Source organism: Hesperophylax consimilis, chromosome 9, assembly GCF_061612785.1.
Source record: "Hesperophylax consimilis isolate HC1 chromosome 9, BYU_Hcon_1.0, whole genome shotgun sequence".
Classification (NCBI taxonomy): domain Eukaryota; kingdom Metazoa; phylum Arthropoda; class Insecta; order Trichoptera; family Limnephilidae; genus Hesperophylax; species Hesperophylax consimilis.
Genome location: NC_142844.1, coordinates 21,345,270 through 21,371,022, shown reverse-complemented (window position 1 = coordinate 21,371,022; position 25,753 = coordinate 21,345,270). Strand labels below are relative to the sequence as shown.

At 33.3% G+C, this 25,753-nt stretch overlaps 1 protein-coding gene across 3 annotated transcripts in view; it reads right to left on the bottom strand.

The window, feature by feature from the left end:
• The window catches only part of Msp300 (Muscle-specific protein 300 kDa), a 280,129-nt gene extending 254,376 nt beyond the window's left edge, over positions 1-25,753 (bottom strand). For all 3 annotated transcript variants that reach the window (XM_089635781.1, XM_089635784.1, XM_089635785.1), the window contains exon 1: positions 25,258-25,753. In XM_089635781.1, the coding sequence (XP_089491907.1) occupies positions 25,258-25,738 (481 nt within the window). In that variant the 5' untranslated portion in view covers positions 25,739-25,753. The remainder of the gene's footprint in view (positions 1-25,257) is intronic.

Below are 25,753 nucleotides of genomic sequence, written 5' to 3'. Positions count from 1 at the left end.
GCGTTCATTTACTATTCACGTGAACAGTAAGGAAAATACAAAAACACAGTAAGTAATGTGTTATTTCATAGTCAATGCAATACATCATTTGCATGTCTCTTGAAGCTTTCAAAGTGTTAAGGGCCCGTTCCCACTTCCGTTTTCAAATCGGAGGCGGGTCCCGTTTTAAAAACGGATGGCCAATGGCCCTGTTCACACTACCGTTTTAAAAACGGACCATACTCTACGAAAAAAAATAATTGTCGATTCAACAAAAACATGTTATTTGCTCATTCTTCAGTAATGGTGCGCAATGGACGACGATGAAGCTCTTGTTGTCATGTTGTACTTATTAAAAAGAAGGAAAAAAGTGAAAAGAAAATTTTGGGTACACCCAATCATAGCCGAATGATTTTCTGTACGAATTTTCCAAGTGTTAATTGGTGAGTTGAGAAGTGATGAACTAAAGTTCTTTAATTATTTTAGAATAATAATGATTGGATTATTTATATAGCGCCGTTTTCACCATGAAAAATCACCTCAAGGGCGCTTAATGGCTTAAGAGAATGTCTATCACTTCCTTTAACCATCTACTGGAATGAGTTTCAGAGAGCTTAACATATCAAAATACAAAATTGAGAAAGTGCATTTGTCCTGAAGAAAGGCTATCGATATTTTAAAGTAAGAAAACAATAACAACTCAAATATTTTTTATTATGTGTTTATTAAACTAATACGCTCTTCCGTGCATCTCATTAAAGCTTTTAAATTTAAAAAAAAAGTAAACTTAAAAAAATAAAAATAAAAATTTTGATGTACAAAAGTTGTGTACTCCAAGTGTTTTGTTTTTATTTAGTTAAAGATAAAATATTACCATACTCTTTCTTCGACCAGTGGTATTAAATTTTCGGGATTTATTTCCTTATCCATTATTGTAGTTTTGATTTATTTACTTAACAAAATAACCAAATACAAGCACCCAGCGTGCCTGCTTCCTTGCGACAGGGAGCGGGCGGGGAGGGGTCGGGGTTTGGCGGGGACTCTGCCGGAACGACTGGACGACAAGTGTGAACAGCTCCATACAACACTATGAGCGAGCGTGTTCCGACACGATTTGAAAACGGACGCGCTGCGTAGGCGAGCCATCCGACAAAAAATGTCGGATCCGTTTTCAAATCGTGTCGGACAAGTGTGAACAGCTCCATACATCCACTACAGCCACTAGGGCATCCGTTTTTAAAACGGGACCCGCCTCCGATTTGAAAACGGAAGTGGGAACGGGCCCTAAGAGAGATGTTATTTAGCAGAACGCTACCCCGTGTCATGCTGTGCAGAGTCAATACTTGTGTTCTGCCGCCTGTGTGATAATCCCAGTAGATCGTGGTGCCGCCCTGGCAGAAAATGTTTGGTACAAACAACTTATAGCATTCCAGGAGGTATAAAATACCTTTCAAATACGTAATGCATAGTTTTATATGTTGTTACTGCAACGGCCTGGAGACTTTCTTAGCGCGTCTCAGAAAGCAAATCTCAGTATTGCGGGGTACTCGCGGTGCATTCTCATATTATTGACATTTTTATTGTATTTTTATAATATGTTCCGTCACGCCAATTTGCTTTTGACAGGCCGTGTGCTAACCAATAGTATGGTCAGAATTTAAACTGTACAGTTTGAATTCACACACGTCAACTATAATCACGGAGTGCCGTGAGCCGTACAATCGCCGAATTTTACGGATGGAAATATACAGTATCTTCCATTATTTTATAAACTCACTCTTACATATATAATATAGACAAGTTAATAACGTAAGCTCACGCAGTTATTGAATCAAAGCCCAGTTGTAATTTTTTTTTTTTTTTTTTTTTTTTTTTTTTTTATTTTTTTTTAATTCAGTGCCGGCAACCCGGGCGTTTATTTATTATTAGTTATGTACATACATGATTTTTCTCCTTACCCTCCTCACTAGACAAAGTCTGTTCTGAGGCTGGTAACTAACAATTTCTAATTACATAAAAACAAATAAGTGGTTAAAAAAGAAAAAAAAAGAAATATAAATATTATAGTAAAAATAATAATAATAAAATAAGAGGAAAATCAGAAATTAGAAACAGAGTAGAAAAAAGAAAATATATAATTTTAGATATTAAGAATATTACTTATCTCTCTTCTTTCTTTGACATTCAACCAGTTTAAAAATCTTTTGAATACCCAATTCAAATTATTAGATGCGACATAGGTCTTTGTTTGGGCTACAAACTTATTGAATATATGTGGTGCCAAGTAAGATTCATGTTTTTTGGCAAAATTTGATTTGATATATGGTACTTGTAATTGATTGTGTGTGTTTGCTCTTGTGTTTTGCGAGTGAGTTATGAAGTGTGGTGATATTTTTATGCAGTTTTTGTAGATGATCTTCTTTATGAATAGTTTATTTATGTCTAATAGGTTATTGTTGATCATTAGCTGTTCTGTCGGATGTTGATAAGGCTTTCTGAACATAATTCTGATTATTGTTTTATGATTAATTTTAAGTGATTTGAGATGAGTCTCTGCTGCTGCTCCCCATACTGAAATACCATACATAAGAATACTTTGACAGAGTGCAAAATATATATTTTTTAGCTGAGGTAGTGACATAATGTTTCGAATTGTTTTGAAGATGTAAGAGAGTTTCCGTATTTTTTTTGTAATTAGGTTGATTTGGAGATCCCATTTTAAGTTATTGTCAACAGTTAAACCGAGATATTTAATATTTTGCGCATAATCAATTTTGTCACAAACACAGCGTGAGTTAGTTAATGAGGTAACTGTGCAGGGGTGAAGATGAAGTTGTGGGTGACTATCTGGCTGACCAGCTAATGTTTTACTGAAAGTTAAGTATTTAGTTTTAGAAATATTTAGTGTCAGTAGATTATTTATTAGCCATCTATTTACTTCAGTCATCCCTGTTTCCGTGTGTTTGAAGACGTTTTCCCATGATTGGGCTTTGAATAAAATTACAGTGTCATCTGCATAACTGATTACTTTGTACTCTATGTTCCCTAGGCTTATCTCAGTTAGACTGTTAATGTAGATGAGAAACAGTATGGGACCCAAGACGCTGCCTTGGGGTACTCCATACCTGTTGCCTACTTTGTCACTTTCTTGATTATTTATTTTTACAATTTGTTGTCTATTTTCAATGTAGCTAATGAACCATTTTAGTGGTGGACCTGTTATGCCAATGTTTTTGAGTTTTTGTTGGAGTAATTTGTGTGAGATGGTGTCGAAAGCTTTTGCTAGGTCTAAGAACACTCCTAACACCTTTGAACCGCCATCTAGGTTTTTCACTATGTAGGTGGTTAGTTCCGATAAGGCGTCTTCTGTTCCCATTTTCGCTCTAAACCCGAATTGACGGGTGGAGATCAGTTTGTGTTTATCAAGGTATGCGAGCAGTCTTTTTTTCATAGTTTTTTCTAGTAGTTTCGATAGCGAATTTAGCAGAGTGATTGGTCTGTAATTTAAGATAAGCGTTTTGTCTCCCGATTTATGTATTGGAGTAATACAACCTATTTTTAGGTGATCGGGGACAATGCCGAGGCTGAAACTTTGGTTGAAAATATGTTGAAGTGGTATAAGTATATGTTCTCGGAGACTAATCAGTATATGATTGGAGAGGTTATCTGGGCCCACAGCGCAATTTGGTTTGAGAGAAATAATTAAATCTGAGATTTCCTTTTTAGTTATTTTGTGAGCATAAAACGAATGATTTGGTTGTATGGTAGAGGATAGTTTGGTTAAAGAGTCTTCTGTTGTGCCGTTTTTTAGAAGAATTTTTTCAGCTAAGTTAGATCCGACTTTTGCAAATTGGGAGTTAATAAAATTAGCTATTTTACCAGGTTCATTTTTTGTAAGGGTTTTGTTTCCATTTATTAACAGTACTTTGATCTTCGAGTCTTTTTTCGGATTGGAGAAAGTAATATCTTTGACGATTTTCCAGATTTTTTTGGGATCGTTTTTGGCGGATTTTATTTCTTTTTTGTAGTACTTGTATTTGGCTTGTTTGATTAATTTATTACAAAGGTTTCTATATAGCAGGTAATTATTTTTTAGTTTGTCGTCATATGGGTTTTTGCGCACTTGCATGTGCATTGTGTCTCTTTTATGAATGCTGTTTACTAATCCTTTCGTGATCCAGGGTGTTATTTTTTTTTCTTTATGTGAGTAGTTTTTCGGGGTATTTTTTGTTGTATGTTTAGCAATGTAGGTTCCAACTGTGTTCATAAATGTGTTCAGCGCGTTGTTTGGGTCGGGTTCATTTATTACATTTGACCAAGATTCCTTATGTATGTCCTCTATTAGGCACTTAAAATTAATTTTGTCTTGTACGGAGTTGTTTTTTTCATCTTTTTGTTTCTCGTTATGATGTATGCTAAGTGTAGTAGTGAAATGATCTGTGACCGTTGATCGAATAATGGATGAAGATGTTTTTTTCCTAGTTTTAACAAATATATGGTCAATACAGGATTCAGAGTTTGACGTAATTCTTGTTGGTGAGTTGATTGTCGAATTTAATCCATAGTGAGTAAGTAGACTTAAGTATTCTGTGGTTATTGGTTGCCCGTTTAGTAAGTTAATATTCATATCCCCTGCAATAATTAATTGTTGTGTTTTTTTGTTTTTATCGAGAAGTTTATTTAAGGAGTTGAGAAAAGGTGAGAGATTGTTATAGCTTGGGGGTCTGTAGACGGCAAATATGGAGATGTCTGTTCCGAGGGAGATTTGGATACAGTTTGCTTCGGTTAGGTTGATTTCTGTTATTGATGGGTTTAGTGAATCTTTGGCAAAGATTACTATACCGTCGTTTTGATTTAGATGTTTAGTGGAATGGAGAGTTGTATAGTCTTTTAAGTTTAGGTTTGTGTACGAATCATCTAACCAGCATTCAGTCAAGATAATAATGTCGAAGCTTATGTTTATTTCGTTCAAGAGGACCGAGAAATTATCGAAGTTCTTTCGAATACTTCTAATGTTTTGGGAAATTATGTTTAAGTTGTGTTTTTCTGTAAACAGAGAATTAAATTCTGTCGCTTTGTCAAAAGTGTGTTCTGAGTTGTTAAATGTTTCTGTATCAATATTAAGTTGAGTGATCATGTTGCGGTTGCGAAGTTACATAAGTTGATCCATACAAAGTTCACACATTTTGCTAGTGGTGGTAAATAATGAGTAGTATAGGAGTAAAAATTGAGAGTAAAATTAATCAAATACTTTGGATAATATAAACTTTTAAAAACATAAAATTTCATGGTAAAATAATTAGAATACTTTGGATAATAAAATAAAATCCTTTTAAACCATAAAATTCGATGGTAAAATAATTCAAAGATTTTGGATAATAAAAAATATTTAAAACAGTTACATTTGATGTTAAAATAATAGCAGTATTTTGGATAATAGAAACCTTTAAAAACATAAAAATGGATGGTAAAATAATGAAAATACTTTGGATAATAAACACCTTGAAAAGCATAAAATTTTAAAGGGAAATAATTTAAGTACTTTGAATAATAAAAACCTTTAAAACAACGAAATTTGACAGTAATATTATTCAAATACTTTGGATAAAAAAAAACCTTTGGTACAATATAATTTGATGGAAAAATAAGTTGAATAATTTGGATAATAAAAACTTTTAGAACAATAAAGTAATATGGTAATAATGATGGTAAAATAATTCAAATACTTAGGATAATTAAAACATTTTAAGCAATAGCATTTGATGGTATAATAATAAAAAAACATTGGATAATGAAAACCTTTTAAAACATAAAATTTCATGGTAAAATAATTAGAATACTGTGGATAGTAAAATAGAATCCCTTTAAACCTTAAAGTTTGATGGTAGAATAATTCAAAAACTATGGATAATAAAAAATATTTATAACAGTAAAATTTGATGGTAAAATAATAACAGTACTTTGGATAATAGAAACCTTTAAAAACATAAAATTTGATGGTAAAATAATGAAAATACTTTGGATAATAAAAACCTTGAAAAGGATAAAATTTTAAAGGAAAATAATTTAAGTACTTTGAATAATAAAAACCTTTAAAACAATAAAGTTTGACAGTAAAATTATTCAAATACTTTGGATAATAAAAACCTTTGGTACAATCTAATTTGATGGAAAAATAAGTTGAATAATTTGGGTAATAAAAACTTTTAGAGCAATAAAAATTGATGATAAAATAATTCAAATACTTTTGATAATTAGAACATTTAAAACAATAGCATTTGATGGAATAATAATAAAAATACATTGGATAATAAGAACCTTTAGAAACATAAAATTTCATGCTAAAATAATTAGAGTACTTTGGATAATAAAATCCTTTTAAACCATAAAATTTGATGGTAACATAATTTAAAATACTTTGGATAATAAAAACCTTTAAAGGTATAAATTTGTTGGTAAAATAATTAAAATACTTTGGATAATAAAACGCTTTAAAGGTATAAAATTTTATGGAAAAATACTTTAAAAACTTTAGATAATAAAAACCTTTAGAGCAATAATATTTTATGGTAAAGTGATTAACATAATTAGAGTAATAAAAACATTTAGAATAATAGAATTTGATGATAAAATAATCAGAATAGTTTGGGTAGTAAAGACATTTAAAATAATAAAATTTTATGGTAAAATAGTTAAAATACTTTGGGTAATAAAAACCATTGGAAAAATAGAAATTGAAGTAAAAATAATTAAAATACTTTGAAAGACCTTTAAAACAATAAAATTTGAAGGTAAAAATGTAAAGATAATTTGGGTTATAATTTGGGTTATAATAGAAAATGATGGTAAAATAATTAAAATAATTTGGGTTATAATAGAAAATGATGGAAACATAATTAAAATAATTAGGGTTATAATAGAAAATGATGGAATAATAATTAAAATAATTTGGGTTATAATTGAAAATGATGGTAAAATAATTAACATAATTTGGGTTATAATAGAAAATGATGGAAAAATAATTAAAATAATTAGGGTTATAATAGAAAATGAAGGAAAAATAATTAAAATAATTAGGGTTATAATAGAAAATGATGGAAAAATAATTAAAATAATTTGGGTAATAAAAACATTTAAAACAAACAAATTTTATGATAAGATAACTTAAATAATTTGGGTAAAAAAACATTTAGAATGATAAGGTTTGATGTTAAAATAATTAAAATGGTTTTGGTTATAAATACATTTAGAGCAGTAAAATTTGGTGTTAAAATAATTTGGATAATAAAAAGAATTAGAAAGATTTTTGTAAACAAAATCGGTAGAAATAATTAATGAAATGGGACTTGTAGGGGAATAATATAGTTGCAGTGATTGCAATGTGTTAAATAATTCTGCCATTATGATTTATTGCAATACAGGAAGTTTATAATAGAATGCTCAGTTATCTACAGTTGAATCCCCATTTTTTTCAAATCATTTTCATGTTTTATTTCTATTATTTTTTCCCCAGTTGCTTTGCGGACAAGCAATTTATTAGACTTGAACCATACAAATTGATAAAGGGTTTCTTTGGCCCTTTGCTTCGTTTTCCACATCAGTTCCTTGAAGTAAGGAGAGAGTACTTCATTGATGAAGATAGGAGAGGTTGGGTTTAAGGTTTTGGCCTCTTTCTTTAGCGAGAGTAACGATTCCCTTGTTTTTTGGCTGTACAAGGCAATTTGTAGTTTGACCGGGGTGTTCCGCCTGCGATCTTGGGTCCTGGTCACCATGCGGATGTCTTGTAGTTGCAGGGGCAGTCCTAGCGAGCCAGCTACCCGAAGAACGGCCTCCGCGGGTTGTTCTCCCGTCCGTAAGTCCACACCCGCTATTTCCACGCTGTCGGAGAGTTTGACTTGTTCTAAATCCGCGAGTCTACTTTCCAGGGAAGAGATTCTGTTGTTTTTTTTTTCGTTTTCTTCACGTAGGAATTTAGCTTCTTTATAAATGTCCTGTACTTGTTTGAGGTTTAATAGCATGTCTTCATATTGTTTACATATGAATTCACTGCTTTTTTTGAGGTCATTAATTTCCTCCTCAAACATTTGTTTTATTTCAAAAATTTTGTCATCAAAATGTTTAGTGAGACGATTATATAAGGAGTCGGCTTCTGATCCGAATGTAGCGGACGATGTAGCAGGTGAGTTCGGTCTGCTTTTGCATTTTGGGCATTTCCAGATTTGTTTATTTTTTAATGACATTTTTTTGAAATTGATGTCTGTGATATTTAAGCAATTGTTATGGAAACCGATGTTGCAAGTGGCACACGTGAGCGCATGGTCATTTTTGGTGATAAGGTTTAGGCAGGCTTCGCAATTCATTGTTGGTTCGCTTTTTTAATTTTTTTTTAGATAAATATTCGGAATAGAGTAGGATTCGGTGGTTAGTGCGGCCTCTGTGTGGTGATCGAGCTAATAGATTTGTAATGTTTGTAATAATGTTCTTGTTATTGCTCGCAGACACAGATGGCGTTAAATAAAAACGAAAATAAATAAATAAAGGTTATAGTGAAATTTGCTTTTTTAACTTATTTAACTGATCTGGTATGCACTGGACATAACAATTTAATTTATTTCATTTATATATTTTAATTTTCACTGTCTTGATTTAAATATCTATAGGGAAATATTTTTATGTGGGTTGATTTTGTTACACTTTGTAAAATAAATGTCAAATGTCACAGTTTGAATGATGTTTTTAAATAGATCATTTAGAACAGATTCGTGTATTTTTGATTAGGGACGGCTGGATGAATATACGTAGGATAAAGCACAGTCGCCACTTTAATCCGTTCTGGGTTCACAGAACACTTTTTAACAAATATTTTTTATAATTATGTCGGGAGATGAGCAAAACACGATATCACTCTGTTGTATTATTATTGTGTGAATAGGTTCTTCACTACTCCAATTTATTATATGCAATTTTAGATCGTCTTCAAAAACCCGGCAACTGGCATGTTGAATGCATTCTTCATTACGTGGAAAAATACCATAAAAATGAGAAAAAATATTTTTCAAATTATATCAATGAATTATCATCAGTCGAGAAAAGGGATCACTTCATTAACGGAGATTTAGCAACTTTACTAAACTAATGAGCTATATCAGCATTCTTTAAACCCGTCGCGATAACAACTTCTGTAACACTTTTTCAAATATTCTTATTTTTTCCGTAAATTAACCTGTTTCATTTCAAATTCGTGGTGAGATTGGCTGCTCTAATAATGAAATAAAATATCAATGTCTTAAGTAAGTACGCACGTTTTTCAGTTCCTTCATTTCAAACGACGTCTTTAATAAGAGTCGTGTTAGTAAAGAATCGCGTCGAAGATTTAATTATTTTTATTTTACTCCTCGAGTTGGATACAAAAATACGACATCCGGCGAGAATGCTCTCACTAAACTTGTGGAAAGGCCCGCTGTAGAGATGATTCCTGAAATAATATTCTCAAGTGGATCTGTGAATGTGGAATGTAGAGGAAGGTAATGATGACTCGTCTGGGCGGTGTAAAATTACATCCTGAACTTCTGAACTTGGCCGCAAAACGCATCAATATGATTGTATTGTTGGTCTGAGTGATAGTCTGGCCTTTGGCCCCGTTGAGGCACTGATGATTGGAAGTAACTTAAGTGTGATGCATCGGTTTCCGTGGGCTTTTGGCCTCTGACCTTGACTGATCGATTCGTGAATGGACTGGGAAACATTGTACATATTGCAGGTATATTTTTCAGATACGTAAATAAGTTTTCCAGTTACATAAGGCGTGAGCAGGCATTATGGGAACAGCATTAATGCGAAGCACTACGAATAAATGCAAAATCATGTGTTTTTGGTTTGTAAATATGAAATCTTAATTTTCAAAATCTCTTATTTACCGACCCTTTTTCGGTTAAGGTTTTATTGTATAATATAACAAATTAAGTTCTTTAGAATATAATCGCAAAAAATTAAAATGTTTATTACTGAACTTCTCAAAATAAAAATAAAACACAACTTTTGGCGATGTTTTTTTCTTGCATAAATCAAAACATGCGGTAGTGATAAGCGGGAATTTAAACCTTATCGCCATTTTCATAATATATGTTATTGTTGACGGTCCGATTCCAAATGTTACACGACGTGGTGCATCACCATAAGAATGCTGATTAGTATGCTACTTGACATAGTTCACTCTAGTGACGTGCAGTCCATAAAGCCTTAAAAGCTGTGCTTACCTTAGGAAAATGGCATGAGAACATTTCATAACAATGTAAGTTAAAAAAAGACAAATGAATAAGAATATTTATAATTGATTAAATAAATTAGGTAAGTCTCTTTTACGATATTTTTCAATTCGAGGATACCATCATATTTAATGCTATGCAATTGAAAATACTGTAGCTAACTCTAGAGCAGGGATCGGCAGACTTTCAAGTGAGACGAGGCAAGTTGTCCAGATGGGGGGTGGATAGAAAAATTCTGTGATAAAATAAAGTTTTCAACAAAATGATCATTTTACATGAATTGATTCTGTTTAAAATGTAGAACCAGAATATATGAAAAAAATCTAGATCGAGTTGGCAACGCTAATGCAGTTCGAGCCAAATTTCTTTCGGGGGCTCCATCTCATAAGACTGGTTGAGTTGAGGTGAAAATGGAGTTGATGTCTGATGAGCTGCAAACGCCCATGCAAAGAGCCACATGCGACTCTCGAAACGCGGTTTGCCGACCCCTGCCCTAGAGCAATGCACGCCACTGGTTCACCCTCGTACTAACTAAACTATTCATCATTCTAACTAACAATAAAAGCTGAGGACATAGAAACAAAAATACAAATGCGCAAAATGTAGGTCTCTCGAAGAAACTAAAGGAAAATAGTAGGGGTAGTTATGGAAAAATCAATATTACTAAAAAATTCAACAAGAAAAAAAGTATTTGTAGTGATTTATTTTCGGGGTATTTGCTGTGTTGCGCTACTTCCTTCATTAGCCACCGTTTCGGACAGCATTACGTGTCCATCATCAGGGCAAAAATAAATCAGTATAATTCTTTTGGACGTGAAAATCTGAATCATATCAGAAAAAATTAAGTTTCGATCATAGACATATGAATTCCTATGTCTGTGGTTTCGATAGATTCACACTCGCGTTCTTATTAATTTCACGTGTCAACACACTCACTAACAAAACTCATGGTTATTATGATATCAATCAATGAAACGTTTTTATTAATTTTATGAGGTAACTAGATTACTTATAAGAGGATTGGGGAAGGACGGAAAACTAAAGGCGAATGGAGAAGGACCGAAGCCAGTGGTGAATATTTGTGGAGGCTAAATCACTCCCTGCGTAGTATCTAGCATCGTGATAATGATGATGATGACAAATAAATTATTCTGAATAATTATATTAAGAGCATAAGCGACAAGTGGCTAATGTAGGTATCTAAACATGTTCTTCATAATATAGCTGTGAAAACGCAGAGATTTTAAGTTAACAGTTTGGTAAATACATTAAGGCTGATTTATCTGATTCACCAGAAAGTAAAATATGCAGCTGTCGCTTCATTCTCTCTAGTTTAGTCTTTGAACACGACTTTTAGTAATGCATACTATATTCCTACATGTACCTAAACAGATTTACACTTGACTGTTGTTGAAAACATAGCATTATCTGAATCTAATTATTATTTAAGCTCTTTACAAGCCTAGCTTAAAAAACAAGCGTTTATGACAAAATACAGGTAAAAGGGAGAGGAAGAGGAATGTAGGATAAGGATAGGAGATGTCCCGATACGCGCTTACGCCTTACTTAGGTTCGATATTTCTGAAGGCAAATTGTACTGATAATGAACTTAATACATTTCTACAATGATCTTAAGTACTTTCATAATATATTGGAACAAGTTTTCATGCAGCTGCGTTTATCATTTTATTATGTAATGACGAAATTCGAAAATATTAAAAAATTTATGAACACGTGTTCCGACATCGCCATATCACATTCGTGTTTACTGATAGTTTATTAGGAAAGCTGCCAATTCATTCGTTAAAGTCCTGCAGTCCCGTTTTTAAAAGGAATACGAATAATTTTGAAGAAAATTTTAATAAATTACATGTACCAACGCACTTAGTATTGGCCTGCATTATTATTTCAGTTAGTGTTTTGCAAGGAGTGAACGTATTGAGATGTTTACCAAGTTTTGCAAGTAGTGAACGTTTGTTTACCAAGTTTTACGATTGTTTCTAGTAACAAAATGTAAGAAAGCTATTATTTATAGTCCTGAAAAGTTTTTTTGTGCTTCCAACCGTTCGACTGAAAAAATACTGAATACAGTAACCTGATACTAACAGTAAACTCGGACAGGTTTCACATGCAACAAGTAATAGATTTGGGTATTTAAAATAACTTGACGGATGAGTTTTAAAACATCACCACTGGCATTTTGTTTTGAATACAACCAAAACACGTAATGTTATGGTACGTATACATTTGCGAACCTTAACGCGAACCAAGTCACGAATTACGGTAAAGGAACGAAGCAACTGCAAGCGGCGTTTCGCGCCCTTGCGGTTGCTTTGTTCATTTCCCATAAGTTGAGGTTCAGTTCAGTTCGGGTCGCGTATGTATACGTAGCATCATGTGTTTCCAGGAAGCATTATTTCTTAGAAAAGACACTAAAAACAGTTGTCGTATTTTGAAATAACACGTCAAAATGTCATCTGAAATGTCGTATGTCATAATAAATTTACGAATCTTTAATTATTGTTATGTTCAAACGTTACATTCCAAACTTCCAAATCGATGTACAACACTTCAATACAACAGTTTTCCAATCTTTATTAAATATACAAATTGGCTATTTTCATCTTAACGTGTAGTTAAGTCCATGGATAAACGTTTATTTTTATTGGAATTATGCTTATAATTACCTCATTTTCTAGCTAACGCACGTATCAAATAAGGCGATGCCATACGTAGTAATGCAAAATCATGTGTTTTTGGTTTGTGAATTTGGTCGCCTAGAAATGTTTCAGATGCTTTAAACTTTAAATAAATACCGCGAGTATAATACATCTTGGCCTTTGAAATAATCGAATATTTTTTACGAGTCTTTTTATAAGCCCAGAAAAAAATAATTTATAAGGCCTATGAAAACTGCTTTAAAGTTCAAAATTTCCTACTTACGAACCCATTTTCGGTTATGATTTTATTGTATAATGTGGCAAATTAAGTTATTTATAAAATGATCGGAAAACATTTAAATATTTATGCCTGAACATCCACAAAATAAAATAAAAGACACTTTTTGGCCATGTTTTTTTCTTGCCTAAATCAAAACAGCTGGATGGTGTTAAGCGGGAATTTAAGCCTTATCGCTATCTACGTAAGGGGTGTTATTGATGGCGGCTCGATTCAAAATATTACACGACGTATGGCATCGCCTTAAATAGCGACACCATCGACTGATCTGTAAAGTTTTTTCGTTAAAATATTTTTTTTCCACCGCATGAAGAGATCGTGGCAATGTTTACGGAAAACGATAAAAAGAATCTCAAAGCGCACATTTTTGTCACAAGATATGCTTTAGTAACTTATGTATGTAATAATATGTATATAAACACCAATACATAGATACACACAGAGAGCGCTGGCTTTATAATTAGAAATAACTACTCCGTACTGCAATCGTCTATTAATAAATCTCCATCGCCGATTCCGTATTCCAGAAGGATGTTTGGCAAATGTAAGGAAGGGAAACTAATGGCCGCTCGTACGAGTAATATGTGGAGAGCATTTTAGAGAATAAAAATTATTTTTTAAAAACAGGTCCTTACGACGGCAAATTGTTAAAAAAATATATTACGTTGACCATATTCACAACACCTGTTTGCCATTTTCGAAATCTTAATGCACGGAGAAAAAATTATCCTGTTAAAAAGGTGATAGCATGCTAATTTCCTGATAAAATATTAGTCATTCACAATATATCGAGAACACTTGTTATTTTCCTATGACGGAATGCGACAATATCAGTAAGTCAACATCAATATTTGCATGAAAACGTGTTCCGCCGTCATCATAAAACATTCGTTTATAACTGACAGTTATAAACGAATGTTTTAGGAACTCTGTCAATTCATTTGTTTAAGGCCTGCAGTCCCGTTTTAAATAGGATAACGAATAATTTGACCAGATTTATATTTATACCGTAGTGATATGTGATCACTACGGTATAGTACAGAATGCCAACATGGCTTTGGTTGTAGGGCATATGTGATCACTACGGTATAGTACAGAATGCCAACATGGCTTTGGTTGTAGGGCATATGTGATCACTACGGTATAGTACAGAATGCCAACATGGCTTTGGTTGTAGGGCATATGTGATCACTACGGTATAGTACGGAATGCTAACATGGCTTTGGTTGTAGGGCATATGTGATCACTACGGTATAGTACGGAATGCCAACATGGCTTTGGTTGTAGGGCATATATGATCACTACGGTACAGTACGGAATGCTAACATGGCTTTGGTTGTAGGGCATATGTGATCACTACGGTATAGTACGGAATGCCAACATGGCTTTGGTTGTAGGGCATATGTGATCACTACGGTACAGTACGGAATGCTAACATGGCTTTGGTTGTAGGGCATATGTGATCACTACGGAAAGTACGGAATGCCAACATGACTTTGGTTGTTTTGCTTTCAGAATATAGATTTTTTGAATCACTAACGCCCTATTTAAAATTTATATGTTCAAAGCAGTGATTTGTGAATCAAAATTAAAAACCATCATTATATTTAAATGTTTTATCTTAACTCACTAAATTTAATAGTTGTTACTCCCTCATTTTGAAATTGTTTGTAATGTTTTTAAGCGAATAAATATTGTTTATTGTGTGTTCATGTTCATTAACAAAGGAGTATCAAGTTTCAAAACTTAACACTTCATTATTAAGTTTTAAAATCACTAACGCCTTTTACCTGTCCCAGAAATTTTATAAAATACCGCTTAGTGAAAATCGACCAGAAAATAATTAAAATTTAAAAATATATCTAAAAAAAAATTATTTTTACTTTTTTGTTTCTGTCCTGAAAAGTATCAAAATGTCACCAAAGCCCTTTTTGGCTTAGGACCCTCAGTACGCATCGTTCTGTTCCAACAGTATTGGACAATAAGGAAAGATGAATATCCTTGACGACAAAGGAGGGGGACAATTGAACGAAATAATATTTTACATTCATTTTTTACTCCAAATATGTTCAAGAATAGCCAGTTAAGGTATGTTAAGTACGGCCTGACACACGCTATATAATTATCTTACAATGCTGTTTAAAAAATTTTCGTCAGTCGTTTATTTATTCCCGTAACCTAAAAAACCCATTTTCGAAACGTTATGAAAGACATTTTTTTATTTATTTTAGTTCTCCCGATAATCTGAAGCTATTTTCACACTTACTTCAATATATTCCATCAAAAATTAGTCACCAAAGAATCCTAAAAATACTAAAGACTAGTGTTAAACGGGCCATGTGCACCAAGTTAAAATGTTTAAAAATATGTTTTTTCAATTCCAGTCATTATTTGACAAAGCAGAGGTTTTTATTTGATAAAAAAAATCATATTTATTATTTGGCTAACATTTGTAGGCCAATTTTAAAGTTAAAATCGTCGTTCTAACCTTCAAACTAAGGAAATTGTATACTTGATGATGTCTAAATGGGAAAGCCGGTTGGAAAATTTGGTAGGAAACTAGTAAAGCGTGTTGACGGAAGGTCTGGCAAGATCTAATGGAACAAGTCCGGAAATTCTGGAATAATTATGGAAACGTCCAACAAATCTGTTGAAAATCGCGTGTTTTCAAACATTGACGCTTATTTTAAGAATTCGATTTTATAATTTTCGTGGAGGCTAAAAATAATTGTAATTAGCCCACAAAATTCTGCATTGAACGCGTTTCGAATGACCAAGTTTCGGTAGTCATTAAGAGAGCATGAAGCCAACACCAGAGACATTTATGACTTGCTCACAGGCGATTCTAACCCTCGAAACAGGTTGTAAAATTAGCAAACTACGAAAGTGCTATTTCGGAACGCGTGTTTATTTTTGGCGAATAAAGTTATGTTTATTGATTCTCCATACCACCGAAACCGATGGAAGCGTAAAACAATGAATTATTGACCGTTTCGCTTTCACTGAGGTCTAAAATACCGATAAATTTTACCACTTTCTACACAATTGCCTATTAAACAAAATTTAAAAAATGCAGCCAGAAATCCCACGCCTGATATTAAATGAGTCAAAAGTTAATTGTTTAGATAAATGTATTTTCATAGCCATCATTATAAAATATTGGTTGACCTTTAGGGCCATATTACCTACCCCAACAAGGCGAGAGTTGACCTAAAGTTCTAGAGGGAAAGAAAATAACACCCAATAAGTAAGCTACAAAACATTTTCTTTATTACTAGCTTCGAAGTTGTCATCGATTTCTAACTCGATCTAAAATCTCGAAACTTATTCACGGAATTTAGATGCCCTCCTTATTTTATTTTTTATTATTTGTTTAGTTCTTCACTCGACCATTTTTCGTTTGGTCTGTCTGTAAATTTATTTGTACGATCCGTTTCTGTTTCAAGATGGCGGCCGTGTTAATGGTTTAACTATCCCGCAGGCAAGTGGGGGAGTAGGTAATACCCAAAATTACTATTCTCCTTATATTAGCTTAAATACTTGACATATCATTTTAGTATTTTACGTATTTCTGCGCAAATACATAAGTTACCATTAATAATTGGGATTTCTATAGTTTAAAAGCCCATAATACAGAAAAATGAATGGGGTCGTCGGAAGACCCACTTGGTTGCGGACGTTTGGCCTGTCAAGAGTTAATTTAGATTATTTTTTCAAATGTGATTTTATTTTTCCAAAATTAACTACATTGAATTACCTACATGCCTAAAGAATGTTCGAAAAAAGAAATTTCATGGAAATAGTGAAGTTTCTTTGGTCAAATTATATAATTCATCATTTGAATTTTTTTTGGATGTTGAGTAATACAATATGCTTTATAATTAATTAGGTAGGGATTTAAGTACATATTTAATGAAATTTGGATTTTTATTTATTATTTTCTGACAACCACAGCCAAAAAGCCCTAATACGATAATTTCCATTATTATATTATTTACTAGCTATCTCTAGGAAATGCTTCCTTTAAGGAAGTGTTTCTCTCGAGATAATAGTTTTTCGATCGAATAAGTGATTCTCAAAAATAAGTGTTCCTATCAAGGAAGTGTTCCTATCAAGGAAGTGTTCCTATCAAGGAAGTGTTTCTTTCAAGGAAATGTTCCTCTCCAATAAGCATCCCTCTCATAGAAGTATTTCTCTCAATTCCAGAAGCCCGCGCCTCATTTCAAAACTTCTCACTCGGTTTCAAAAGGTGTTATAATCCGGAGCGGTATAAGAGCCACAGACTATGGGCCGAATATCGGTATAATAATATTTAATATGATTATGTGTGTTGGAAGATGGAAGCAGCTAGTATCGGGCGGCCGCGCCGGACTAAGTTGAGCGAGCTTGGATCGCAGCCAAGCCATTCACTTTATTCCGGCGCTGTGGAAAAATCAACTCCAACAACTTAACGAAAAATGTGTATTTTTAATCAAATCAATCGGTCGCATGTGTACTTCATTTCGTAATTTGGTATATCTTTAGCGTTTATAAACTTCTGGGATTTTATTAGGAAGAATATTATGAAACTTAAATCTTGGGAGGAGGGTAGGCACTATAGTAATCTAAATACCTAATTTATCCAAATATACCGAAACATTTAAACATTCGGACCCGTACGACAACGCCGATTTTAAACATTCGGACACGAATGACAACGCCGATTTTAAACATTCGGACATGTACGACTACGCCGAACTTTATTTCCTAAAAAGAGCAGCGCCGAAATATGATATTGTCATCAACCGATTTTGTGATTTATCGGTTTATAAGTTTAGATTATTTATAGACAAAAGAGAAAACTAGTAGAATAAAGGTAATCAAATTATCAAAATTACTCGAGAAAATAAGTTTTTATAGATACATATGGTCACATGTCACATCAGGTAGGTAAACATACATTTACAAAAGAATCTTCATTGCTAATTGTAATTAATGAAAACGAAAGAAAAAGAAAACAAAAAGGAAACGACAACGAAAATAGTACGAGCATGAAATCCATTGTAAAAATGTGCCGCTTTTGACTTTGTCTACATTCTAAAAGTACATGGACTAGAGTGAATACAAACAGAGAAAAAGAAAGAAAAAACATATTAAAAGTTTTAATTTTGTAGTGAACTCTTATTTCAATTCAAAGTAATGACTTAATTGATCCAGGAATCGTCTATTGAAATATAAACCACTTTACAGCTGCATTAGAACTATTTAATAACTACGTAGTGAATATCGTTAATATTTTCTCTCTAACATTAGCGATAAATCTAATGATAACGGTTAACGCATAATATCAGCTCGGCCTCGGATCGGCACCGCATCGCCTTATTTCACTAGCTTGTCCGAGGCGAGATGATGCCGTTACGAAGTTGATTAGTGTGCGTCTCGAGCTGAGGCGATGCTGATCTGGTGCCGGGGAGTTAAGTTTGTGACAACCTTAAACCTCTTCCACAGATAACGTTCTCGTAAACTATATATTTTTGTAGAAAATCAGATTCCGTATTAAGTTCACAACAGAACGCCTGTTTTTCGAGTATAACAAACTTTTTTAGTAATTTTATTATTTTGGGCGTTGATAACTCTAATTACTACGATGCCTCGGATTCTAAGTCGTACTTAACCCTTAAATGCATGATTTATTTATTTTTCTGGAAAAAAATATATTTTGTAGATATTTACATGCAAATGCAAGGAAATATAAAGAATTGAATTTTTTTGTAATTTTTTAATGATATTTGATTAAAAAAAAAAATTGTTGCAGGTTTACAACACCATGTATTTAATACAAATTAATATGAATAATTTACGTATGAAAAAAAAAATAAAAAACCTAAAAAAATTTCTCAAAACTAATAAGTGTACCGGAAAAATACGAGTTATTACATATAAGTATTGTATTATTGTATCTACTTACCTAAGAAAATCAAAATAATAACAGCAAATTAAAACTGTAATTCTAACATCCAACCAATTTTCGAGAATCTTCACTTTGTCAAAGAAAAAGTGACATTTGAAATTCGCGAAAGAAAAAAAAGATGATGCCACTCGATAAAATATATTACCGTGAACTTGATAATTCTAAAACGCCATGCATTAAGTATACACCAAAGAGTTAAAGGTGGTTTGAACGGTATGTAGCAGTTTTGCAACAGTATCCATTTAAGGGTTAAGTCGTATTTTTACATGTTTCACAGCAGGAATGGAAGGCACGATTGTTGTAAAAAACCGGAACCCGGTTCCGTGATTCTATTCTTCAATTTATTATAAGCAATAATTATTCGCCTGAAATATCCATACAAATTGAAAATATCGCCCGAGTAAAAATAAATTGAAAGGAAAAAGGAATTGAACCCGCACCTTCTAATGACCGGTCAGGTGCTCGGACCTTATTCCCAACACGCTAAATAATTCAATATATACTACTACTTCAATCAACAATTATTACTGCTTATTATATTTTTTCACCTGTAAAAACCAACTTTATTTTTGTTTGGAAGGCTTTGTTAGTGCTAAATTTCCCACTAGATGGCGTCGAGACATATTATATCTACATTTGTTGGTGAAATATTTTGACTTGTCAATATTATTATTTTTTTAATGATAAACTTATAAACATCAGCTTATCATTAAAAAAACTATTCTTCAATGACTAGCGTTTGAATTCATATAAAATGTAAGTACACTTATAGCGAAAAGACGAACAAGATCTGGACATTGGGTTCTTGAACGTCATACTCTCGACGCCATATTACGTCAAAAGCTAGTCGACAGTATGAGTGATTTAAAATAGATTTTTGAATGCATACTCGGACGACCTTCTGTCAGAAATAAATATTAACACATATTATTTTGTCACGCATTGTTTTGTATGCGAATACATAACAATATATTTTTTCAAATTTATACAATCAACCAACGTAATTTTTTCGCCAAATAATCAAAACACGATACATATGTTTACAGCAGAAACTAATGGAAACCAAAAAGAATCATAGTTTTGAGTAATGCTAGGTACAAAAATTAGGCTGTATGTTACAGCTTGATTCTTTAATGGTCCTGCAAGCACTCTTTTTGCAAGAATACATGCAAACTAAATGTCTGAAAATCACGATAGAGATGATTATTTATTTCTTAAAGGGATGTAAGATTTTTTGGGTAGCGATTCTAAAATTGGTCGCCTGGCTTGTTCCGGTTGAATTATCCTGAAAAAAATAACAACCTAACCTAACGTAACAATTTTAACCTAGTTTTATTATTCATCACTTTTCATGACTTTATATCACTTTTCAAGAGTGTGTTGAATTACCACTGTCCTGAGTTGCCCGGTTATCGTTCAGCATAGTATTTTATACTACCCGTGCTCACGCGTGTTTTGATAGTTATAAATCTTTTTATTTTTAAACAATTTAAAAGTATGGCATCTTGTCATGCTTATATCCACACTCACGTGCATTTGCCTTGATGACGAAATGTGAAAATATTCGGATTTTCACGAACCCTTGTTGCGAAATCGTGATAATATATTCGCAATTTACTAAAAGTTTATCAGGAATCATGTTAACTCATTAGATAAGGGATGCAATCCTGTTTTTAACCGGATTACCAAAAAAATTTAAAGATTCTTAATATATTAGCAATACTTATTTTTCAAAAAAACGGTACGAATTTCATGATGCCAGAGCTCACCTGTGTTAAGACAAACAATTTTTCGACTTGACGGAAAAGATAAAAGCTAATTTATTGAAAGCACCAAGATCCAAAATAACATTTGTAAAATCGACTAATGCATTACCTAACAAGGTAGATAGTAGGTAGGTACCTTTATATCGTAATGTAAAATGATTTGTGACTTAGGTATGTCAAAATTTAGGAAAAACATCTATGACTACAAACTGCTGGCCACTATCGAGGGTACATAAATCTTGGTGTATTTGGATCATACCAGTGAATTCCGAAGGATTTCGGCTGCCAAAGAATTCTTTTATGTTTTTTGTCTGTGTTCCGCGCCGTACGTTGTCTATAATTTATCGTTCCACTAATGGGGTCTAGGATAATCGAAGGATCAAATAAGAAGTAAGATAGTTCACTATTACTGTTACTATTAAAGGATAAATGATACAACGATTAATTTAAAATGAAGGGGGCGCCAGTAGACGTTATTTCGTGCATTAGGAATGTAATGAAGATTATTATTATAACTTTTAAACAGACTACCTAGATAGAGCTAATTGAAAAAAACTTTTGAAGATTGAAGAGATCCCAGAATGATAGATGGGTTTGTCAATAATGTTAATTAATATTAGTGGTTCTTTGAAAATTAATAATAAGTTTCTTCATGGATTGATCAAAGAGCCTCTTACAAGCATTTTCAAATGGATTTTAACAAATTTATGTGAATTTATTCCTCAGTATCTAGCTAATGTAAACAAAGTTGTGAATATATTATGGCTGCAATAACGCTTTTTCATAAAAAAATGTTTCAATTTAGAAGGCATTCAAAGTGCAATATTTTGTGCAGTTTTGAAAAAAAGTTTCTAAAAATAATGCTAAGTAATCCTTCTCGAACCGGAAAACAAAATCATCTTGCAACAGGTTCATTGAGCAAAAAGTTGAGCGTCTGTTGGACTTTTTAAAAATACGAATAAATAATAATATAATATAATAATACCATTAATAAATACTCGTAATTAAAAATAAAACTAATAATTTCGATTTTCTGTTATGTGAATGTTCCTGCGTAATGCACTCCAATTTGCTTTGAAATTTAAAAAAAATGAACCGATGATCTTGTGAAAACAAGGCACCTACATAAACAGAAAATTATTTAACTAATAAATCTCTTATTTTTTATTAATTAGTTAGTTTATCATAAAAAAATAATAATATTTGACAAGTCAAAATTATTTCACCAATAAATGAAGATATCATATGTCTCGACGTCTGAGAAATTTAGCACTAACAAAGCCTTTCCTACAAAAATAAAGTTGGTTGTTTACAGGTGAAAAAATATAATAAGCAGTAATTGTTGATTGAGGTACTAGTACATATTGAATCATTTGAAGGCACGGGTTCAATTCCCAATATATTTTCAATTTGTATTAGTATTTCGGATGACTAATTATTGCTTATAATTATTTAATAAATCTGTTTTTGAATTGCGTATTTCTTTGTTAAAAATTTTGACAAATATTTTAGAAATTCTTTCAGCTTCACAAAACCTACAATTATGCCATTCTGTGTTTGGAAAGGCATTTTTTATGATGATTTTATATCTACTATTTCGACTTCACAAATCCTACAATTATAATACATATATTGTAATGTTTCGCGGGTCTGCCTAGTACATATATGTTATGTTTTATTTGATAAACGTAAATAGTGAAACAAATAGTTGATTAGGGTTGATCGTTCATGAATGTGTAAAATTCGTAATTGCAACGTAAATTAATGCACTCACTGAAACGGAAAGTCCTCTGGCAACACTCACGTATTCCCGAGCCGATAATAAATCACACTTCAGATGAAACATGACGTAATAATTAAAGGCGTGTTGACCAACTTCCCAAATGACACGGTCAATGATGAGGTATCTTTAATGTTACTTTACTGTGATTGATGACACTTTAGAACATAATTCTTAGTCCGAACCCAAAATTTCAGACCGTTCGGCGCCATAGAGCCTGTGAAAACACCTTTCAAAGTTCAACCCCAAGTCTTGCATTTGTGCCCGTAAGAATTGTATTTTTTACATAAATGTTCAAATTGTGTCACTGATTCCAATTCAAATTATAATTCCTAGTAAGAATCCAAAATTTCAGTTAGTTCGGCGCCGTAGAGCCTGAGAAAACCGCTTTCAAAGTTCGACACAAAGGCATTGTAATTGGGTCCATAAGAAAGTGTGATTTTTTCACAAAACGCCATTTTATGCAGATTTTGTCATTGATTCTAATTCAGACTATAATTCTTGGTACGTACCTAACATATCAGTCCGCTCTGTGCCATAGAACTTGGCAATAAAACGGCTTTCAAAGTTCAACAGCAAGCCTTGCATTTATGTCCATAAGAAAGTGGGATTTTTTCCACAAATGCTACTATTTTCAGATTTTGTCACTGATTCCACTTCAGACAATAATTCTTGTTCCATATCCAACGTTTAAGTCCGTTCGGCGCCATACAGCCTGAGAAAACGGCTGCATTTCTTCGAAACTTACATAACTGCTACAAGTGCAGTTCCGCTACAAGATTAAGATTTCCCTGTTGATAATCAAGGGTTACAGAGGAAGACTAACGTGCGAACTTAAATTTATATGGAGAATATTGCGAAACCAAGAATAGTTGAGTGAAAAATATTATGGTTTAAAAAAACATGTATTCATACAGATTAACAAACGCTGATTCTGAATATATACGTTTTATTATATGCACTTATACGTAGAATTAACAAATCGTCCTATAAACGATTAAAAAATTAAGATACTTGAACGCCCTGTAATTGGTCGGCGGGTTCTAACATAGCTTACACCGTTACCTCACGGGTCAGTCGCACGCGTGCGAATGCGGACAATATTGTGCTAAGTAGCGCTGCGTCGACTCATACACAGTTCACTACTGCGGTATACAAATTATTTCAAAAGAATTCATGTTTTTTGGAAATCTTGCTAAATATTTAACTTGAGATTTATTGATTTCATACCGACCCGAATGGAATTGACCTTACTGTTAACCGACAAAATCGAGGTACGTATGACGTCACGCGTAACCCCGCCAGATTTTTATCGTTTTGGGGGGCTTTGAAAATTGCAAACTTTGCAAATAACTAAAACTATGAAATACTGTTAAAAAATTAAACATACTGGTAAAAACTTAGAAGGTTACATTAATATATTTTTTTTGTATGACTGTAATGTCTTATTCAGGAGCTTTCAGAGTCAAAGCTTTTGAATTTCATATGATCCACTACTATATAATTTATTAGTTCTGGTGGTTTCATTTATAATAATTTAATGTTGCTTTCATCATTCTATTAACATCTTCATAGCACCGACATTGCGATTCAAAAATGTGCACACAAAACTACTATTCATTACTGTTTTAATAGGTGAAATTGGGACTGTTTCAGAACTTATTTTAGTCTTATATATTCCCTATATTTATCAAACACTTGGAAGTAGTTCATCTGAAAAACGTCTGTCGTCTGGTATACTCCAAAGTTATTTGACCACTGTGTTGATATTCATAAAACCGTGGTAATAATTTATTTGTAGGCATCATACGATCATACGTCGATAGTAGGTCAATCGGACATTAATGCGCCCATTATCCGGAGGTTGCGACTCAAACATCTCGATTTCTAAACGCCGTTTACCATTATAAAAATACTTAATTAATTGATAATCACATGAGCACTCAATAACATGTAATTTATTTGGCGCACTGTTTAAATTATTAACCCCTGCAATGCCAGGGGTAAAATAACAATCGCCCACCGTACGACGGCTGCCACTATTTTCGAAATAACTTAAGTACTTTTTTACAAAATGATGATTCTGTAAATCGCATCGTCTTACCAGATATTAATTGTATATTTAAAAAAAATATATCTAACCTACGTAATTTCTTCAGGAAAGTATTCGGAGAAATGTTTTTTAATAAACAATTTAAATAAATATAATGAGGACGTATGAATATATTCTTCATTTATTATATTTTCCTGTTAAACTATCGTTCTTTACAATAAAAATAAGTCATTATTAGACTATCCTGTGAATAAATACATTACAATGACATTTGAAGTGTATTTTGCGACGTACTTTTTTACATCTAATAAAACATTATGCAAGTGACAAAACGACAAGCTAGAATAATATTATTTCCTTGCCATGAAATCGGGGAGATGCGGTGAGCACCTAGCAAATCCACGATGGATTTCTTAGCATACTAGGGGTTAAGCACCTTATATTCTAGGGCGAAGCTAAAAATCAATTCTGGACTCCCTGGAAAGTATGGGAGTGGTTGAACTCACCTTGCAGCAATAATATCGTCTGCTGATATTCGGCTAATTTCTCATCGACATAGTCCTGCGACTGGTTCGCGATGATCTCGGCCGTGGAAGGACCCCTCTGCTCCTCATCCTCCTCGTAATGGAGAGGGCGCGGCGGCTCCAGTGGTACTCCCACGCACTCCCCGTCGTAGGGCGACGAGTACAGGTACTCGGGCGATTGGCACATCATGATGGGCGAGGGGTACGGGGAAATGGATATGGAGGGCGAGGGAGAGTGCAGCCGGCGGAAGGGGCTCGGGCCCTGCGGGTGCGGCCAGGTGGGGCGCGGCGCGGGCAGCGGAGAGCCGCGCGACAAGGGCCGGTGGCCCGGGCCCGGCGACACGAGGGCGGACGAATGGCGCCCGCCCGATATGAGCGGGGGCGGCGAGGGTGCCCATGGCGAGGCGGGGCGGAACAGGGGCGAGGGCGGCCCGCGGCTCCGGTTCGGCTGTTGGCCTGACATCCCGCGAGTTGATCC